This window comes from Melospiza georgiana, chromosome 3 (genome assembly GCF_028018845.1).
Source record: "Melospiza georgiana isolate bMelGeo1 chromosome 3, bMelGeo1.pri, whole genome shotgun sequence".
NCBI classification, from domain to species: Eukaryota; Metazoa; Chordata; class Aves; order Passeriformes; family Passerellidae; genus Melospiza; species Melospiza georgiana.
The window spans coordinates 16,576,834-16,595,841 of NC_080432.1; the positions used below are offsets into that span (position 1 = coordinate 16,576,834).

Below are 19,008 nucleotides of genomic sequence, written 5' to 3' on the forward strand. Positions count from 1 at the left end.
TGTTTTTAAGCAGAAGGGACTGAATCTTGTCATTTCACAGAAGGCCAAGAGCTTCCTGCTGTGGAGACAAGCACAGAGCCCAGCTTGACTGGAGCTGAAATGGATCTGAGGTCTGCTCCTCTTGCATTTGACTGACCCTACAGTGAACCAATTCAGGAAGCTCTAAGCCAAGGAAATGCTCTTATTTATTAGGAAGAGGCAGAATTTTTCTGCTAGTACAGGTCACTGACCCCATGGTGGCCCGTGGTGGAATCCTACATACAAGAGTTCAGAGCTGGAAGGAGACAGGGGAACTGTTTCTCTTCATTTCAGGCAGATTTTTAGGTTGGCTAATTAGGAACTTGAAACTGTGGATCCAGCACTGGGGTCTGTAGGATTTATGGGGTAGTGTAGGTAATATGGTGTAATACATGCTCCCATTAATTCTCACCTTTCATTCATTAGCATCTAAGCACCCAAAATTTGATTTTTGGGTGGGTGTTGGGTTTTTTGGTTTTTTGGTTTTGGTTTTTTTTCTGTTTCTGCTTTTAGGAAAATTGCTAGTTAAAGCATGCCTTCTTAGAGGTGCCCAGCCTTGGTCTGAAAAGAGAATCCACCCTCTTTCTTGTTCCAGATCCTGTCCTTAAGGAAAACCCCCATGAAAAACTAATTTGCAGTTGTCGTGTTTCAGCTTCTAGCAGAAGGTGGGCTCGAATGTCAGAGCCCTTCAATTCTTAAATTTTCATAGTAGAGAAGTACTTCTCCACTACATTCCCTTGCTTTTGGGAGTTTCTTTGGGCTAAGTTCCCTGCATTTTAGAGAGTTTAGTTTTCAGGTGGAAGGCACTTTCCAGCCTTTTTTTTTTTGATTCAGGATTTTTAGTAGCCATGTGGCATGGATTACTGTACTCTACCAGTCTCTGCTGTCTCTCTCAGTAAGCAAGGGCAGAATTGCCTCCCTTTTTAAATTTTTTTTTGTGCTTTTCTCTGTAGCAGTGCTCTGCTCTGTGTGCATGACCTCTATGGCTTGTTCATAGATGTCTAAGCATGAGTTTGGTTGTATTAAGAAGCATTTTGTTGAAGATGCCCTTTTTTCTTTCTGCTCTTCCCCATTTCTATGAAGAAATAAGGAGTGGTTGCTTCTCAAGCAGAGACAAAGTTTATGGGGCTTTGTCCATTGAACACGACAAAAAAGAAAATGTAAAAGGTGGCAATGCAAAGGGCAGGTAGGCAAGTAGTTTGTCACTCTTGTGACAGTTTTCTGGAGGAAATGATAGGAACCATTTGGTTTCCAGGGCTCAGAGCTATCTGATTGCATAGATCCTGCAGCCTCTTTTCAAGTCTGGTGGCAGCTCAGAAGCTGGTATTTCTGGTGTGCTTGTTGCTTCTTCTGCAAAACACATTTTCTTTAACCTTGCTGCCTGTGTTTCTGATTGGGATGAGATTATATACATTTTTTCCCCTTCCAAACATCCCAGGCTGGACTTGAACCAGTAATTGTTCTGTCTGTGGAGTATTTATTATTAGAAGTATTTACCAGGAGCCAGCTTACTCTGGCAAGCTGAACACGGAATGCACAATTACTCATTTCAGGTTGAGATAGGTTTGAAGAATTGCTATGAGTCTTGACCAAGTCACGTACAAAATTTACTTTTCCTGTACTTTATTACAGCTATGAGTAGAAAATCCCTTTTACATTAAAAGATGGTGTAAGGTTTATGATGCTTTTTCATAGAAACAAGTTCTGACCCTATTAGTTCTGTAACAGGAAATTCTCATAATCCAGTTACTTGGCATAGCGCTGGAAAATTAAGGATCAAAGAATAAATGTGGTTTGTGTCAATGAATTGGTCCAGAAGAACACATATTAAAGTTTGTTGGGGGTTTTGCTGGTGTGTTTTTTGTATTGGGATTTTGTTGGTTTTTAGGTTGTTTTTTTTTCCCTGACACAAGAAGCTGGTGTAAAATCTGATAGCAGAAGGAGAAGGCATAGAGCTCAGTGATAGAGCTGCTTAACTGCACAGATAGGAAAACTCCTGGATGGGAAGCAATTGTTTGCATGTTCTGGGAGGGCAGGTACTGACAGCTGAGAACTAGATGGCATTCTCAGCACATGTGGAAATGACTTTTACAGAGGCAGTCCTGACCAGCTTGTACAGCTCTCCATAATCCTGGTATCCATTGTTCCTTGGAAACTGACTCACACAGCAGTGCAGAAGGGAATGAAACAGACCATGCTTGCATGTACAAGAATTTTTGTGGGTTTTACTAGGATGTTCTTGCATAGAAATAACAACCAAGACAGACTGTGAGGGTGCAGTATCCCTGGGATTCCTTTGTTGGAGACTCTTCTCAGAGGCAACAGCCTGAGCTGTTACATCGTTGCTGCACTGTCGGGACCCAGAACATTCCTCTGCCTGCCCTGGGTGATTTGGGACCCTGACAGGGAGTCAAAGACACCTGTGCCTTCGATTTTAGCCCATGGAAAAAATTACCAACTTTGTGGGAAGATTTACAAGCCACAAAAGTTTAAGTAGAATGATAGTTAATTTGTCACAAAGTGAAAAAGTAGAATTTTAGGGGTTTAAAATGGGGGTTCAAGAGGCAAAATAGAAGAATCTAGGCATATCCTGTCCTTTTCCTTCTCCTCCATTTTCTGCTGGGATGGTGGCACTTTTTGATTGGTTTAGAGTAGAGACAGAGTGCCTAACATAGGTGATAAATATTAGAAAATTATTGTAAATAAAATACTCATAATTCATAATATATAAAAATTAACGCCACCCCAAAGGCAAAAAAAGGCAAACACTGTGCCACAACCCAACCTGCCAGACAAATCTCAGCAAGTCAGAAAAAGACTATAATAAATAAGAAAAAATAAACAACTTTGAAAAGCAGAACTTTGACAAATCTTGACTTCTTCTTTGGTTGCAGGGCTGGGAAAAAAAACAACTTTCTAATACCTGGGGGTCATCTCAACCACAAAAACCCAAAACTGCACCAACTATTTGCAAAGGAAAATTACATCTGTGTGGAGTCTTGTGTGCTTTTGGGTTGGGCCATGCAGCAAGAGTCTCATGGAAAGAGTGGAGGTTTCCATATCAGCAGGGAAGGGTGTGTAGTGGAGGGGAGATACACAATTTGCTAGAATCAGTACAGTTACCTGCAGAAATTGCTGTGATGCATTCCCACCCCACAGGAGAGGCACTGTGGGAATCTGTAGGAATTACCCAGCCCAGGGCAGCTGTAAAGGCTGTGGCCAGGCAGCCTCTGGGACAAGGTGCTGTTGTGGCACTGACCAGAGGCAAAGGCCAAATCTGATAAACTCCAGGACTATGTATAAGAAGGATTGCTCAAGGGAAGAAGAGAGACAGTGGGAAAAGTGGGAAGTAACCCAAAATGGTGATGGACTAGGGACAATTGAGGTAAAACTGATTCTGCCAAAGAAATATTTAATCACTCTGGCTGGATGGTTTCATGAAAAAGCCCCAGGGGGAACAGAGGCTAACAAGATACAAGAGGCATGGATGGCTCCAGAGAATCACAACTCTCTTTGAAGGTTTTTAGCTAACAGGAACTTAAATCCCAGTGGTGTCCAGGATGTCCTGGATGCATGTGAACACTTGATCCAGTATGTTTTCTATATGCACAGAGTTCAAAGAGCAAAGTGTGCTCAGTAATATCCATCACTCCCCCTGAAATGCTGGTACATCATATACAGCCTGGAAGTGAAGTGTTAATTAAGGCATTCCTTAGGAAATCCAAATTAGAACCTGTGCAGGAAGGCCCATGTACTGTTTTATTGTGTGCTTAGTTTACTTTTAAAGATTTAGGTAAGGAAAATTGAATATGCCATTCTCACATCAAACAAGTAGTGATGATCAACCAGTTGATAAATGTCTGGCTTCTGAGAATCCTTCATGATTTTGTATTGGGAATCACTTAAGTATTTGTGCACAGGAATCTATAACCTTGGACTCTACCCTGTGGCAATCCTGTTAGTTTCAATTCTGTTAAGTTTGTTATTTGTAGTAATGTTGTAGGACATTACTACAAATAAGGACACTTATTCAACACCTCAAAATTGTTTTATTTTTCCTTTTACTACATTAGCAGGTGAGTTTAATTAAGGTAAAGGTAGAACTGTTGAGGAACACACCTGGTGCAGGTAGCTGGGTGTGCAGCTGCAGGTTGTGCCCTAGGTGGCAGGAAATGTCTGTAGGCCCAGGTAAGGAGCCATGGTGCCACCCCTTTGCCAAAGGAAGGGAATAGGGACATGTAGAGCTGGCTGGTTCATCTAGAGACTGTGGAGCTCAAATAAAATAGGAGAAGACCCCAGACCAAATATCCCCATTTACCAAGCAGGGTGTGCAAGGGACACCAAAAGCAAAAGAGGAACACAGCCTGTGAGGGCACAAAAGTCCAGTGGTGCCAGTGTGACTCCCAGAGTGGTTCCTGAATGCTCAAATATTAAAATTCCCTTAGCCAGCTGTCTGCAAACTAAAAAGGGATGAGACAGAAGACCAGAGAATGAAACTGGAGATTTGCAGGCAGCAGAGGAGGGATGAACCTGCTTCCCTGAGCATGCTCCAGCTAGGGGGAAGAGTTCCTTACAAAAATGGGAAAATGGGCTGTAGAAGGATGATTTAAGTGACTAACAGTTGGCACGATTTGTCATGGTTTTGTCAGTCCCAGGAAACCTCTTCTGTGTAATAACAAATAGAATATCTGTTGTGATCAGCATTGGGCTAGAAGACTGAAAAAAATTTGTCCCATTTAGTGTCACTTAGTCTGATATGACTTCAGTGCAGCAAGTGGCAGTTGCCCCACTTATGCTAATTTTTATGATGAAACTGCTTGGTAATATGAAGTCTACATGGCAAATCTATAAATACATTAACTTTCCTAGGAAAATACCCTGTCTCCCAGAAATTGAATCAAATGATGACATCTTTCATCAGGAACTCAGTGTTATGTTCCTAACCTCTAAAGAACTTTTTGGCAAGTTTATTTAATAATTGATGGTTATGGTGACTGCATCTATCATAAAAATTTTTGAATGGGTAAGTAAGATGAGCACAGCTTTTTCTGGAATGGAGGTTTAAAATGTTTGATCTTAGGCAGTGGGCCCTTTAATAACCTGATATAATAGGTTATAATAAGACCATTGAGCAGCACATGTTATCAGTTTGCTGTGTGCCTGAGTGGTTTTTTCAAGATAAAAATCTGTTCTTCAAGAATAAGGGCTCAAGGAAGGTCCACTCTGAAAACTGACTTGGAATGGCCACATTTGATAGAAGGTGAATAACAGGCTCTGCACAAAAGCAGAGAGAAGGGACAGGACATGCCCGATGGGACATTCTGCATGACCTGAGGGTCTGGTCACACTCTGGTCCAGGATCAGGGGATGACAACATACCCTTGTGGGTCAGGTGTAGGTTGAGTCTGATATCATAAGTACAACCTATGTTTAGTTCTTGCTTTTATTCAGATATATTTGTTTTGGCTGCCAGCAGACTACTCAAGCTTTTCAGTAGTGATTTATATTGGTTTTGCAGGTACAGATACTTAAGCTGCAGTTAGATGTTCATTGTAGGCAAACCATAATGCTTGCCTGTTAAATTAGTGGAGGTTGAGCTGGTTATGATATCAGAGGGATTTCCTGGAGCTGGATTTAATATTCTGCTTGTTTCAAATTTGGAGAAACTCTGTCAAGGAGATTGGTGGACAATAATAACAGACTTTCCTTTCAAATTGTCCTGCTCCCCATTGTTTTGCTTTTACTGCTGAGATGTATTTGGGGAGGATTAGGATCACATAAACCCCTGGCAGTGTGGGCGTGCTTATCTGCCGTGTGTTCCTAATGATTTGTTGTCATAATTACCTGTGCTGATTCTCCTGCAGATATAGGTGGGTTTGGCACAGAAATTACTGGTGTGTCTGACTGCTCTGTAATGTGTGTGAGTGCAGTCTCTGGCAGTGTGGTGGTGTTTGTTTGGGGGTTTTGTTTGATTTCCTCTGGTCCTGTGCTGTTGCTTTCGCTGTGCAGGCAGTGATAATTCAGTTGGCTGTGCAACTGGGTAGCCATAATAATGCTGCCAAGGTGCATCTGTTACTGTGTTTAATATGTATGTTCTGCTCAGTGCAGCCTCGTGTTAGCAGAGAATCTGGACCTTGATTGATTGCAGTCTGTCTTGATTGCAGCTTTTTTTGTTTGTTTGTTTTTCCCAGTTACTCCTTAATGGCCATAAACCGTTCAAAGATGAAAAACAGCCCCAGCATCTTGCAACCTCACCTTTAGATGTTTTGATTGTTACAGAAGTGAAATGCTGTGAACATCAAGTCCAGAATTTCTCAGGTTAGTGCCATTCCCTGCCTATGAGTAGAATATGTCCCAGAGGAGGCTTTGGGCTGCAGCTGACAGGAGCTGAGCCTGCTCTCTGAGCAGGGTTTGCTGCAGCAGGGGCAGGCAGTGAGGGGAGATCTCTTCAAGGAATAACTCAGAACCTTATGAGCTCCTGCTGTCACACCTACCCTAGCAGTGAATGGCTTGTTTTTCATTGCTGTTTCAAGTTCAGCAGGGAGTATGGTGCATTCCAGGGCTGAGGGGCTGTTAGTCCTGTGCACTGTATTTTTTTAAAATCAACTTATTTTCCTGCACTGTTACACACATTCCTACCCTGATAATAGAATGCTAGTGCATGGTCCAAAGGTATAGGGGCTTTTTGTTTGTTTCAATGTGAGTGATTTCATTTTTATGGTTGGTATTGGAAGGAGATGATGTTGGAAAACAGTGAGGGACACTGAGCCCATGCAGCTACTGCTGCCATTAACTGAGCCCTAGTGCTGCTGAGCAGTGGCACTTGGAAACTCCACTGGTTTTTGTTTTCTTACATCCAAGCATTCTCAGTCTTACTTGTTATATTCTCATCTTATTCCCCAGCCCATCTGTTTCATTCGTGTTCATATTGGGAACAGCTAAATTATGTTTAAATTCTACTTACAACTGTTTTTTGGTTGTTCCTCTCATGCAGGTATTGAACAGGGAGGTTGACCTGATTTCTAGACTGCAGTTTATTTGGCTGCTTTTGCAGTTATCCAACTTTGTCTAAAAACCCTGTAGTTTACATCAACTTTCCACAACACCTCTGGGATCCACTCTTAGTGGGGATCATGCTCCTGATCTGGTTCATGATGGGGAATTTGATCAAGTAAAGAGGGCCATGGGTTACAGCAGTCTAAATTGTTCTAACTTGTAGACTTCCAGAGGTAAGGATGTGTCCTGAAATGAAGTGGGATATTGCAATTCCTCCACAGTGAGATGAGGACCCTTAGTAAGGTGGTGAGAGACAGAATTCCATGGCTTTGTTCTGCTCTTTAATACCCACCTCATGTCTGATGAGTTTTGAGCTTGATGTGAGTGGGTTGTGTTTTGAGCACTCCAACTGTGATATACTGGGACTGAAGCAAGCCAACATAGCAAAGATCTCATATATTCATTAGGAGTTCCTACAGGGTGTGCTTGGTATTTATAGGTTTAATTTTAAGAACGCTATAATCCTGTAAAATTAGGAAATATTTTTATTCCAATAAAGCTGTTTAAAATTTTGCTGGTATAAAAGACAACCTTGTAAAGATGTATAGGTTGTGTATATGAGACTTCTTCCCATTGGCTCTTTATTTTTTTGTTCTCTGGCCAACTTGAAGAGCTAAAGAAGACATATATATTATATATACACTCCTTCTGCTGAAAATACACTCCTCACCAAAACACAAGTCAGGCCATAGTGAGTCCTACCACAGGTCCATCTAGGCCAGTATCCTGATCTGAGTTAGCTAGGAATGGGTATCTAGGATAGAGAATAAAAGCTGGAAAGGCATATAAAATGACTCCTCAGACTGCTCTTGCCACTTTCAGTATACTGGTGAACATGGGGCTTTTGCATTTCTTTTATTATAAATGCCAAGACTAAATTTATAAAGCAATAAAGTTTGTATGTTTGTAAAGTTTATGTAGTTGGCTGAAGGAGATATCAGTGAGGAAGAGCTGATTTCACACTTCTTCATGCTGAGGTTGGCCAAGAGATGGAATTTGGTCCTGCTGTTGTCCCTGTTTATTTCTCAGCTGCTTTCCTTTGTGCTTCACTAGCTGTTTCTAGGAAGGCAGATTTAGAGCTTGCTCAACTCCCTGGCATGACTTCATGGGACAGGGATACAAGAATCTCTTGACATCTTGTATTTGTACTACCTCAGGAATAAAGTTCGGATTTGTGCTGCTACTGTGATCTAAACCAGCTTGGGATTCATTTCAGCCTATAATTAAATTGGCATTTGCTTTGGCTGCATTACTCTGGTGATACCAGAGCATGTCTGTAAACTTAGTTCTGTAAGTCCACATTGCCAAATATCTGCTATTCATGGCATTGCCCAGGAGGATTTTATTCTATTTCAAAGCCAGATTCCTTTAAATAACAGACATGATATCTTTGTACACATGTATTAAAATTTTGATAAAGGAAAGTGGAATAGTGCACCAGGGAAGGCGATTGTACCTTGCCTGGCTTTGAGTGCTCGTGGACTTCCATGTTCAGTCTCTCCTCCAAAATTATTCCTTGGGATGACTTTCCACCATAGTGACCAGACTGAAATCTTCACTAAAGTGATGTGAGGAGACCTTCAAGAGTAGGGAGAGGATACCTATTTCTGTGTCTTGTTATTGTTTGTAATGTTAAAAGTTTGAGGCAGTCTATATTTAACTAAATTTTCTCTAAATACCAGAAGAAAAGCCACCATTAAGGGAGGTTTTTGCAGGGTTTCTGTGTCCTGTGCCTCCTGAGGTGATGTGCAGGGAGGTTGTGTGCGTGCTCAGTGCTCACTGGTAGCTTGGGGATGGCTGGTTCAGGTGTTCTGGTGAGCATAAAGGAGCTTGGGAATGGCATTCCACTTGCTCATTAGAAGAAGAAGAAGAAGCACAAATGTTGTGCTGCCAAACACAGCAGGTACTTTTTCTTTCCAGTTTCTTACTTCTGTACCCAGTGATTGAAAGCACAGCTACCCCATACAGATGCAGGACTCTTTCAGTGAGAATTTGGAACATTTTGCAGCACCTTTCTTCTGAATCTCTTTAATACCCAGTTTTTTTTTTCTTATTTCTCTTCTATTATTTTGATTATCCTTTAGCAGATGTTGAATTGAACATTTCTCAGCAGCCCTCTTGCTGAGTTGGTCTGCTGCTCTTTTTTTTCATGTAGTTATCTTCTATATCTGGAATGAAATCTTCTTTTGTGAAGATTTTTATAAGATCTCTGAGATCTTTTGTTCATGTTTTATTTGATCATCCTTTGTCTTGCACTTTTGACACACTTCTGTCTGCTTCTTCCTTGTGCACATTACATACTGGCCCCTTCACAGCCTTCCCTCTCAGTCCTTTTATTGCTAGGGAATGAGTTATTTTCTCTACTTGAGCTCATAATTAACTGGTAACTTTTTTTGCCTTTTTTTTGAACCTGAAGAAATGTGACCATTGAGTGACCAGCTCTAGTATTTTTTTTTTAAATTTGGTATTTATGTTGTTAATTTAAGTTTGCAACCAGAGTGCTACAGTAACACTCATTTTTAGAAAGGAAGATATTCATATTTTGGGGGAATGACAATAGAATTGCCAAGATCCATGCTTAGTAAAAGATACAGCCTAATTCTAAAGCCACTATCTGAGGAAGATCTTTTATTAGGCCTGTTTCATTCATTTTCTTCTAGGAAAGCCAAGTTAATGTGTTTCTGAAAGTCATTTTTGCTGAAGATTTATAACAAAAACCCCTTAAAATTAATATCAACATAGGCTATCTTGAGCTCCATATAAAAGCAGGAAAAAGAGGCAAGATGAACATCACAGGCACAAGTTATCACTGTGTGTTTTAATTTGATCAGCTTTACACTGTGTGTAGGGTCCGAGGAGGGCTAACTTGCACCTGGCTGGAGCCTTTTCTGACATTCCCCATCTGCTCTGCTTGGCTGTTCATTACAGTGATGTGTCTGTAACCCTGGCCCTGTACAGTCCTTCTGTACCCTACTCACACTTTTCAGGCTTATTGAATGCAATACCTGGCAAACCTTTCTGGTTTGTGTTGGATGCCATCCAGCGCAAGCCATGAAAGCTGCTGAGGTAGCAGCTGCTCTGCTAAGGCAAGACTTCTTCACCTGGTAACAATGAGAGCCCTTGCAACGTTTTGGTGTTGGATTCTCCTTGCATTGTCAAGCCCAAGAGCTCTGGACTCCTGCATGGTGTAGCTGCTGGTTGTTGTCACCCTTTAGTTTGTGCTGCTGACTGGGAGCAGGGTTGTGTCTGTCAGGTCATGCATGGAGTGAGCTCAGGTGTTTGCAGGGTGAGTTTGCCTTCTTTCCCAAAAGTCTGGCTCTGATTTAGTCGCAAGCAAAACCTGTGAGAATGCAGCATGTACTTGTACTGTGACCTGTAAAAATTCTGTCATTCATTCCCCCTGCTCCTTTTTTGTTCCCCCCAGATAAATGGCTCATTTAAACTGGGAGCTACTGAAATACTCTCTGGCTGGCAAATGCAGTGCCTAGCAGCAGTCATCAAGGACGAACCAAACATGAGTGGTGGAGGGGAGCAGGTCGACATTCTCCCGACCAACTACGTGGTCAAAGATCGCTGGAAAGTGGTGAGTACCTCTGGATTTAATGGCCCAAACAAACCTCCTCCTCCTCCTCCTGCAGTGGCACAGCAAATTCCCTGCTTAATCCTGGCCTCTGGCAAGCAACACTCGAGTGGTGGGGTTTGACATGTCAGCAAGATGCTGCAGGGAGAAGGGTTTTGGAGTGGTATTTTCAGAAGGCTAAATCTGCCAAGGATTTTTATGTAGGATTGAACTGTTGCAGCAGGCTGAATAGTGTTCTAGTAGAAAATTAGATTTCAAATTACTGTGGCAAAGAATACTACAGACATGACTATAAATAAATTGTATTGCAATAAAGTGATGTAAAACCAAATGTTTTGGGTTGGAATGTCAGCTACTTCAAGAGTCAGAAAGTCCGTGATTAACTAGCTGGTTCAACTTCTGTGTAAATTTATTGAGATATTTCTTAAAATTATATCATCATATATTAAGAGTTTTAGTTCTTATCTCACCTGTTGTGCAAGCTGGACAGGTTTTGCTTTTAAAATGCTGAAAAAACATTTGAATCCCATGTATAGCATTATCTAAATTTTTAACTGGGATTACCAGCATTCTGAATTGTTGAACTCCCAGCAGAAGCCTCAATAGTTTGAACTACAAGTAATTTGCAGTAATAGCACTGAGTTGTTCTTTATGCTGACTGGCTGTGGTACAGTGGTCCTGGGAGTTTTGCAGTGGAGTGTGGAGAGCAGAGGACTAAAGAAGCTTGGGACTCTGAATTCACTTCAGTTCCAGGCTGTGGATAGGTTATTTTTCAATAGCCCACTTCAGACAAAATATTATCCTTTAATTAGACCCAGCCCTGCTCTTATTGCTCCCCGTTGCCTCCCTTCACTTTGTTCCAGCATTCTCCTCAGCCTTCACTTTTCTGTCTGGCCAATTGCTGAGCAGCCTATTTCTATTTAAGCAATTCAAACTGTTCTTCATTCTCCTGGCTTCTTGAGAGCAGATGGAGGAGCTCAGTTTTTTGAGCTGTGATTAGACACCAAAATGGAGACAACCCCTTTGCCCCTCCCAAAGCTTTCTGTCACAGCTGAAGGAAAGCTTTGCTGAGCTCCTGCAGCTCTGGACTGGAGCTGTACTTGTTTTGGAGGGACTATCCATGGTTAACTGACATAGGGGACTTGAATCATGCCCTGTGCTTACCAGTGTCTCAGAAAATAATGATTGCAGCTTTTATCTGTCTCTCCCTGCACAAACAGAAATTTCCCCAGAGCCTGAATTTGGTCAGATTGGTGCATGTTCTTTGCCAAGCTGAATTCCAGCGCTCTCCTGATGCCTTTGCTTCAGGTGCACGATTGCTAAAACTCATTCCTCCTTAACATGAGGAAGAACTTGTTCACAATGCGGGTGGCAGAGGGTTGGAACAGCTGCCCAGGGAGACTGTGGAGTCTCCATCTCTGGAGACATTCCAAACCCACCTGGATGGGTTCTTGTGTCACCAGCTCCAGGTGACCCTGTCGAGGCAGAGGGCTTGGGCTGGCTGATCTGCAGAGGTCTCTTCCAGCCTGAACAGTTCTGTGATCCTGGGATTCTCTGTTCTCCTGTACCTTGGCAATCTTTAGCTTGTACCATTCCCTATTTATCAACCCTGGAGTTGCTCCTTCCTAGAGAGGAGTGCTAAAAACTTCTGTAAATGATGGGAGTATTTTTGTAACAGAGTCTAAACAAAGTAACTTCGTTCTTGGCAACAGCAGAACTCTTACAAGCACCAAAACCTCCAAATAAAGTCTAAAATAAGCTCTGTGATGCTTACAGGGAACATTTCAAACCAATTTTTAAGTTGGTAGAGGCGCTAAGTGTGGGATTTGGTGCTTCATTGTTCCATGAATCTGTGACTGGGGCCCACTAGAAGCTCTGCCCACTAACTCTGCCTTAGAAAAGATAGAAATGTGCAGCTGTATTGTCAACAACAACAACCTCTAATTAGAGGAATAACCTTTTATGTTTTATAATGTCTCAGAGTAGCCTTAAATACTGCAGTGAGGTCATTGTCCCACTTGAAGGCTCTGAGAAATGACATGACTTGCTAAAGGCTGTAAATAGCAATGAGAAATCCTTTTTTCCCAGCTCTGAGTAGAGCTGGGAATTTGACCATGTGCTAGCTGACTTATGCATTGTGAGCCTTGATTGAGCAGTCATTCCTCCCACCCCAAAAACAAGCGTGAAGTGCAGACCCTTTCCTTTTAGGCAGCCCTTCTGTGCCTTTCCCTTTCTTTAAGCTGATGTGGGACCAGTCGGAACCACAAGCTATGGAGGGCTTGGAATAATCTGGAAAAACTCTGAAAATACTTCTGGTGGCCCAAGGAAATGGACAGCATAGGATCAAGTGACCAAGGAAAAAAAGGACTGTACCTTAAAGTGAGCATACAGCTGTAGTATCAGGAGTAGCATTTTTCCCTTTTGTCACAGATCTTCCTGAATCTAGCCCAGAATGTGCCAGCTGTATGGTCCAGTCTTTGCTGTGGGTGATGGATCCTGCTCGAGCAGGTGTGTGGCATATTTATGTGATGCTGGGGTGCAACTGCCAGAAGGTCTTTTGTGTAATTTGTCCTCCCAGTGTCTCTGGCTGGGCATCTGCTTGAACCTTGTAGCTCTTAGTGCTGGCATACTTCCATTATTGAGCCGATTTCTAATTTTAGATTGGTGTAATGTATTCCTTGAATTCCTTTCCTTCTTTCCTCCTTTCTGCTGGCTGACAAAGCTTTGACAAATGGAGATGCTGGTTCTCTGCAGTGAGCCTGTTGGTCGTTCATTTTCCTGTCACTTGAAGTCAGTAAAGTTTGGCTGTCTGACAGCAGTAACATTTTTGTTCTCATTTATGAAAAAAAGACATGGACAGGATGTGCTTATGGTTTTTATCAAAACTTGTAGGTTTAGAAGTATTCTTTATAGTCATCATTCTTTACTTGCAGATACTTTTGATGAAGTTTAGGCAGTACTGGAACCACGTTTTGCTGAGTCCCCAGAGGGTCTTGATCCACGTGTGCTCTGAATGATGTGAACAGTTTTGTTCAGGGGAGGGAACAAAGTGAAATGTAACTTGTACTTGCTTTGAACTAGGTATGGATGTTAAAGCTGAATTTTGATGTATCTCTTTATTTCACATAAATGCCTTTTACTGGGGATTCACAACTGACACTTATTAGCAAGAGAGAGTTGGCAGCTCCTGCACTGAGCTTTGAACACAAGTGATGACTCCTGTACATGTGTATGTTCTTTTCTTAGGTGCAATCCATGTTTTGTTTGCCTTCAGGTTTCTGAGCTTCTTGATCTGAAGCTCTCCAGTTTATTTTGGAAACCTTGCCAGAAACCTCACAAAACTTTAGTGGATTCTTTACCTTGCCTTGTTTAGAAAGGCAATTTATTGTTCCAAGAGGGAACTTGGGACAAGGAAGGTTCTTTGTGAGACTTAGGGCCTGCTTTGGTCTGACTCTGAATTGCTTTAAGTGGGCTTTGACAGGTCTTCAGATGATTTAGAATGTGGCTGGCTGAGTTCTTGATTGGCTTCTCAGTTCATACCTGCTGCACATGAGTTCACTTCCCTTGAGATCAGATCCAGTCCTCTTAAGCAAGTAGAGTGGGCTCTGGAGAGTTTGATGAATAAAGGTCAGCTTTTCCTCAGCTCTTAAGTCAGATGAGACCTTCTGGCCTTTTCTGGATCAGGTAGCCCATTTGGCTGGGCTGCAGGATTTGCAGGCTTGGCTGTACCAGTGTTCCCAGGAGACAGCCACAGTGGTCATTGTTTGACATTGTCGAGTCTTTGAAGGCTGTGGATGACAGCCTAGACCCTGGCTGAGTTCACTGAAGGTTGCTGGCTTTCCATTTGGTCCTTTGCTCTGGATTTAGAGCGCTGCACATTTCTTTACATTGCCACCAATCCTGACACCAAACCATTCCTGCACTGGTCCTGGAATGTTACCCTGGGAAGGTCTGGTCTTTATATGATATCCTTGGAAGGCAGACTTTGTTCAGAGCAGTGGTGTTGTATATGCTTCTGGAATAAAAGATGAAATTTGTATTCAAGCTTATTTTTGGCTGGGGTTGTGTGTTGCCTTGGTTTTTTGAACTGTGTCTGAAAATACTGATTTTTGCTTAGTGAGAAGGCTGCGTGTTGCTGTTGTTGTTTTGGGGTTTTTTTTAGTAATCTCTGGAAGACTGTGCTACAAGAGCCTTTTTCAGGATGAATCAAAAATATTTCAGAATATTTAAAGGAGACTTCAAAGGGAGCCATTTGTGTGCTGTGTAACTCCTGATTGTCTGTGTCCAAGTCCAAATACCTACCTGTTTGATCAGATGAGCTATTCACTTGATTCCACAGCCTGGAATAAACACCCAGCTCACACAGGGGCTCGTGCATTAGGTGGGATGAATCCTGCTGGTGTTGGCAGCCTGTATCCCAGTCAGAACAGTGAGTGAGTAGATGAGAATATCCCCAAGGCAGTGAGGCTTAACATGGGTAATGACTCTTGATTTGATTACTGCTTAGGTGATTCTAGTTAGATGCTTCATTCTCTTCCTTGACTTTGTGTTTGCAGTTTCATTCCTGGTTTGGGGTTTTTTGGGTGGCATGTGCCCATCTCTCCTTTGTGTCCAACAGAAGGCTATCCCAAGTTTACCTAAGAAAGTGAACTCCCATGGAGCACCCAGACAATGAGGCAATGGATGTGACATAAGGCCCTGACCTCAGCCAAGACCTTGACTTACAGCAGCTTGCTCTGGACCAAAGCAAAGGAAATGGCTGCTGACAGCCTCATTGTTGCTGAAAAATCAAGAAGTGTGGCAGTGCTAGTGGTGATGTTGAATGGGTGGTACCATCTGGTGTGCTGGGAAAAGTATGCCAGAGAATAATTTCCATAAGAGTGTGAGCAAGGATGCAAGGAAACAAAGGCAGCTTTGACAGCCTTTTATTGGCTGGAATGTGTGTATAAAATCAGTTTTCTCATTCAGCAGAAGCTTTGATCTAGATCTCGTGTGATCTCCCCTTTGTTTCTCTGTAGACCTTTATGTATCCTCCAGTTTGGCTGTTTTCCAGGTGTGCAGACTCAATATTGTCCCTCCAGTTCTCAGTTTACCTTTTTGCCTTCTTTAGCTTCTTTCCCTTTCTCATTTATATATCAGACAACAGAAGATCTTGTGTACTGAATCCTGAGGTATTAGCTGACGTGTTGTTGCTGTGCTGAATCTAGCACTGTTTTGCAAGAAAGATTTTTAATAGCCAGCTCACTTAGTGTGAATTTCCAAGTGGAAGTAGGGCTGCATTGTAATAATTTATGAATAATCTGTGGTGACCTAGTTATTGGCTGTTTACTGCATAAATGTGCCTGTTTAGCCCCGTGGAAGGTCATGAGGAAAAATGACAAGAAGTTGCTCTGGACAGCAGCTTTCAAAGGGTTATCAAGTTATAGTTCAGAAACAAGGCTGGCTGTCAAGCTAGAAACACTAGTTTCTAGTGGAAAACACTTATTTCTTCAAATGGAACTGTTTTTCTTGATGTGGGAGCCAGAAAAGCAAATTATTTTGGTCACCTTGGAGAGGAAAGAACCCTGCTCTTGGTAGGCTGGGCCCTTTGTTCAACAAACTGGACAGATGCACAGGACAGGTCTTTGGTGGTACAGAAGACACTAAAATATCATCTAAACATTGTGTAAGATCCATGTTTGACTATCTATCTGACTGAAACTTCTTTTCCTCTCTTAAGTGTTAAGTGTTATTCAGTGTAAACCTGAATTTCCTCCTGGGCAGCACAGTAGGCTTTAAATATATCTAAGAGAAACAAATATAAAATTATTTTCCTGGCATAGACATTGACTCTTGCAGCACAAGAGGAGTCTTTATTGTACATGATTATATATAACTATGTGCACATATGCTGTCAAGTCTCAGCAGAAGGAGGATCAAGGAATCACCTTCCAGGAAAGGCAGAGGATCCTGACTTGCTCTCTGAATGGGAGGCTACTCTACAACAAGCAGACAATCTGTCTCTAGAAGGTGCATATCAAATATGCTGAATCTTATGATATCTTTAGCTTTGAGTTCATGTCAACTGAAGTAATGGATTCCTATTGTGGAGCAGTCTTTAATTTTGCCCAGAGACACAAAAAGCATAATTTGGTTGGGTTTCGAACTGAAGAGAAAAAGAGGCTGAGAAAGAATGGAGTTGTACTGGTGGCTTGTACACAACTGTTTTGAGGTCATGCTGTTAGCAGTTCTTTGAAATGTGACACTGAGATAATTTCACTACCAAAACAGATAAAGAATCTTGTAAAAGATTCCAGTGGATGTTTTGTTCTGTTTTTAAAGTCTTTGAATGAGATGCAAACTTCATTTAACTTATTTCTTGAAAGATTTGTTCCAACTACCATGGTTATGTTTTACCACAGAGATGTTTTTGTTGATGGGGAATGACAGTGGTTCTGCTGTCTCCTTGAAGGGTCTTTCCTTGAATTTTGGCAAGAACATCATGGAGGCAATAGGCATCATCATTTGCTTTTAAAAAAATATCACCTGTCATTGCTTGCTAGGCTTGTTCTCTGCTGTTAGAGCAAAGAATTTATACATAGCACTGTCAAGTGGGTAGCTGGACTTTTGCCAAGCTGTGCAGGGATTCAGGCACAGCACAGACTGGGAGCTGAGCTTGCTCTCCCTGCACAGCAGAGGAGCAGGCTCTGTGAGAGGCAGCTTGCTGATCCCTCTCGTGTACAGATTGTAGCAAACCCCTTTGTACTTTTGCAGCTGAAGAAGATTGGTGGAGGTGGCTTTGGGGAGATCTACGAGGCAATGGATTTGCTGACCCGTGAGAATGTGGCCTTGAAGGTGGAATCAGCTCAGCAGCCCAAGCAAGTCCTCAAGATGGAAGTGGCTGTCCTGAAAAAGCTGCAAGGTAAGGCAAAAAGCCATTTGGAAGTACTAAAAGTGCATGTTAACTATTAGAATCAAAAGTTGCAAATGGTTTTTATAGTTTTCTCCTCAGTTTCCATCTATATCTGATGTCATGTTAAGTCATCCAGCTCAGAAAGTTGTTACATTCTGCAACTCAAGTGAGATCCAACAACAGGGACTATTTTTTCTGCCAGGATATAAGGACAATGGGGAGACTTGGACTGAACTATTGGTCCAGTGGTCTGTGCAATCTAGTGATGCTGATTAGAAAATAAGGAATAGAGGGAGCAGCACCTGACTAGAAAATGAGGTTGCCTCCCAAAGGACATGGAGCCCTGAAGCATGACAGAGTCTCCAAATAAAATGATTGACTAGTAGAGAAATACAAAAAGTGGACAACAGGAGGTATGGGGAAACTGACTATTAACTAATTTTTTATGTACCTCACTGTCCTGAAGGCAAAGAGTGATGTGCCTGTTCTGAATGAGGGTGGAAAGGAGCTGTCTTGATGCAGTTGCTCCTGGCTGAAGGAGGGGGGCTTCTACTAAAAAGATTGCTATGGAGGGATGTAAACAAGGAATTTCTAAATCTGCCTTTGAGGAACTGAGAACTGCTGTTGGCTGAAGGGCATTGTGCATGGATTTCCTTTTTAAGGCAAAGCCAGCTATTGCCAGGTACAGTTTATGTGTTTTACTATAAAATAAATTTTTAGGGATGTTCCTTTCTGCAGGATTCCCACTTGGGCTGAAGAAACACCTGCTGAAGCAGTGAGTAGGATCCTTATCACCAGGGCTCATGCTTCAGAGATAATGTTGTGGCCCTATGAGTCTGTACCTTTACCTTTGTACAAAATCTCCAGAGATTTAATTGAATTCGAGGGCGAGGCTGTTGCAGGCCTTGTGAAATGAGTTACTCAATGTTTGTGACAGATTGCCTCTAGGTAAAAGCCAGTGAATTATTTTTGAAGGTCACATAGTTTTCCACATTTCAGCTCTCCCAAGAGGAGGACTGATAAGGCCTCTTTTGAATACTCTGGATTGTAAAAAATGAAGCTGAGCTGTGTAAAGGAGAAATCAGCCCAGGTCATTTCGAGGACTTGTTGATCTGTGAAAGGCCTGGATGCACAAGCTCCCAGAGAGGAGCAGAGTGGGTGTCTGAGGTCTGGACACACTGCCACGAGGGCAAGTAAGGCTGTGATTGAGATTTTTTTTTGTTTGGTTGTATACTTGAAACTGCTCTGAATTGAGTGAGGGTAGGACTGTGTGGAATGATGGATTTTAGAGTACCACAAACAGTGCTGTCATGCTGGCCACTGCCAATAGGTGCTGCATCCAGGGCAGGGAATGCTTGAAAAGCATGAGCTGAAATCACTAAAGCAGATCAGAAGATGTGCGAGGTGTTGACTAATATACTTGTGTTTATTTCTGGAAGATTGTTGAGAATACCAAATGCTT

General features: G+C 42.1%; 1 protein-coding gene across 3 annotated transcripts in view; it reads left to right on the top strand.

Moving 5' to 3' along the window:
* Positions 1–19,008, top strand: part of TTBK1 (tau tubulin kinase 1) — a 97,350-nt gene that overhangs the window by 5,823 nt on the left and 72,519 nt on the right. For 2 of the 3 annotated variants that reach the window (XM_058021314.1, XM_058021315.1), the window contains exons 2-3: positions 10,499–10,657; positions 17,408–17,555. In XM_058021314.1, coding sequence (XP_057877297.1) covers positions 10,550–10,657; positions 17,408–17,555 — 256 coding nt within the window. In that variant the 5' untranslated portion in view covers positions 10,499–10,549. Of the gene's footprint in view, positions 1–6,209; positions 6,337–10,498; positions 10,658–17,407; positions 17,556–19,008 lie in introns of all 3 variants that reach the window. The other variant, XM_058021313.1, reaches the window with a different exon arrangement.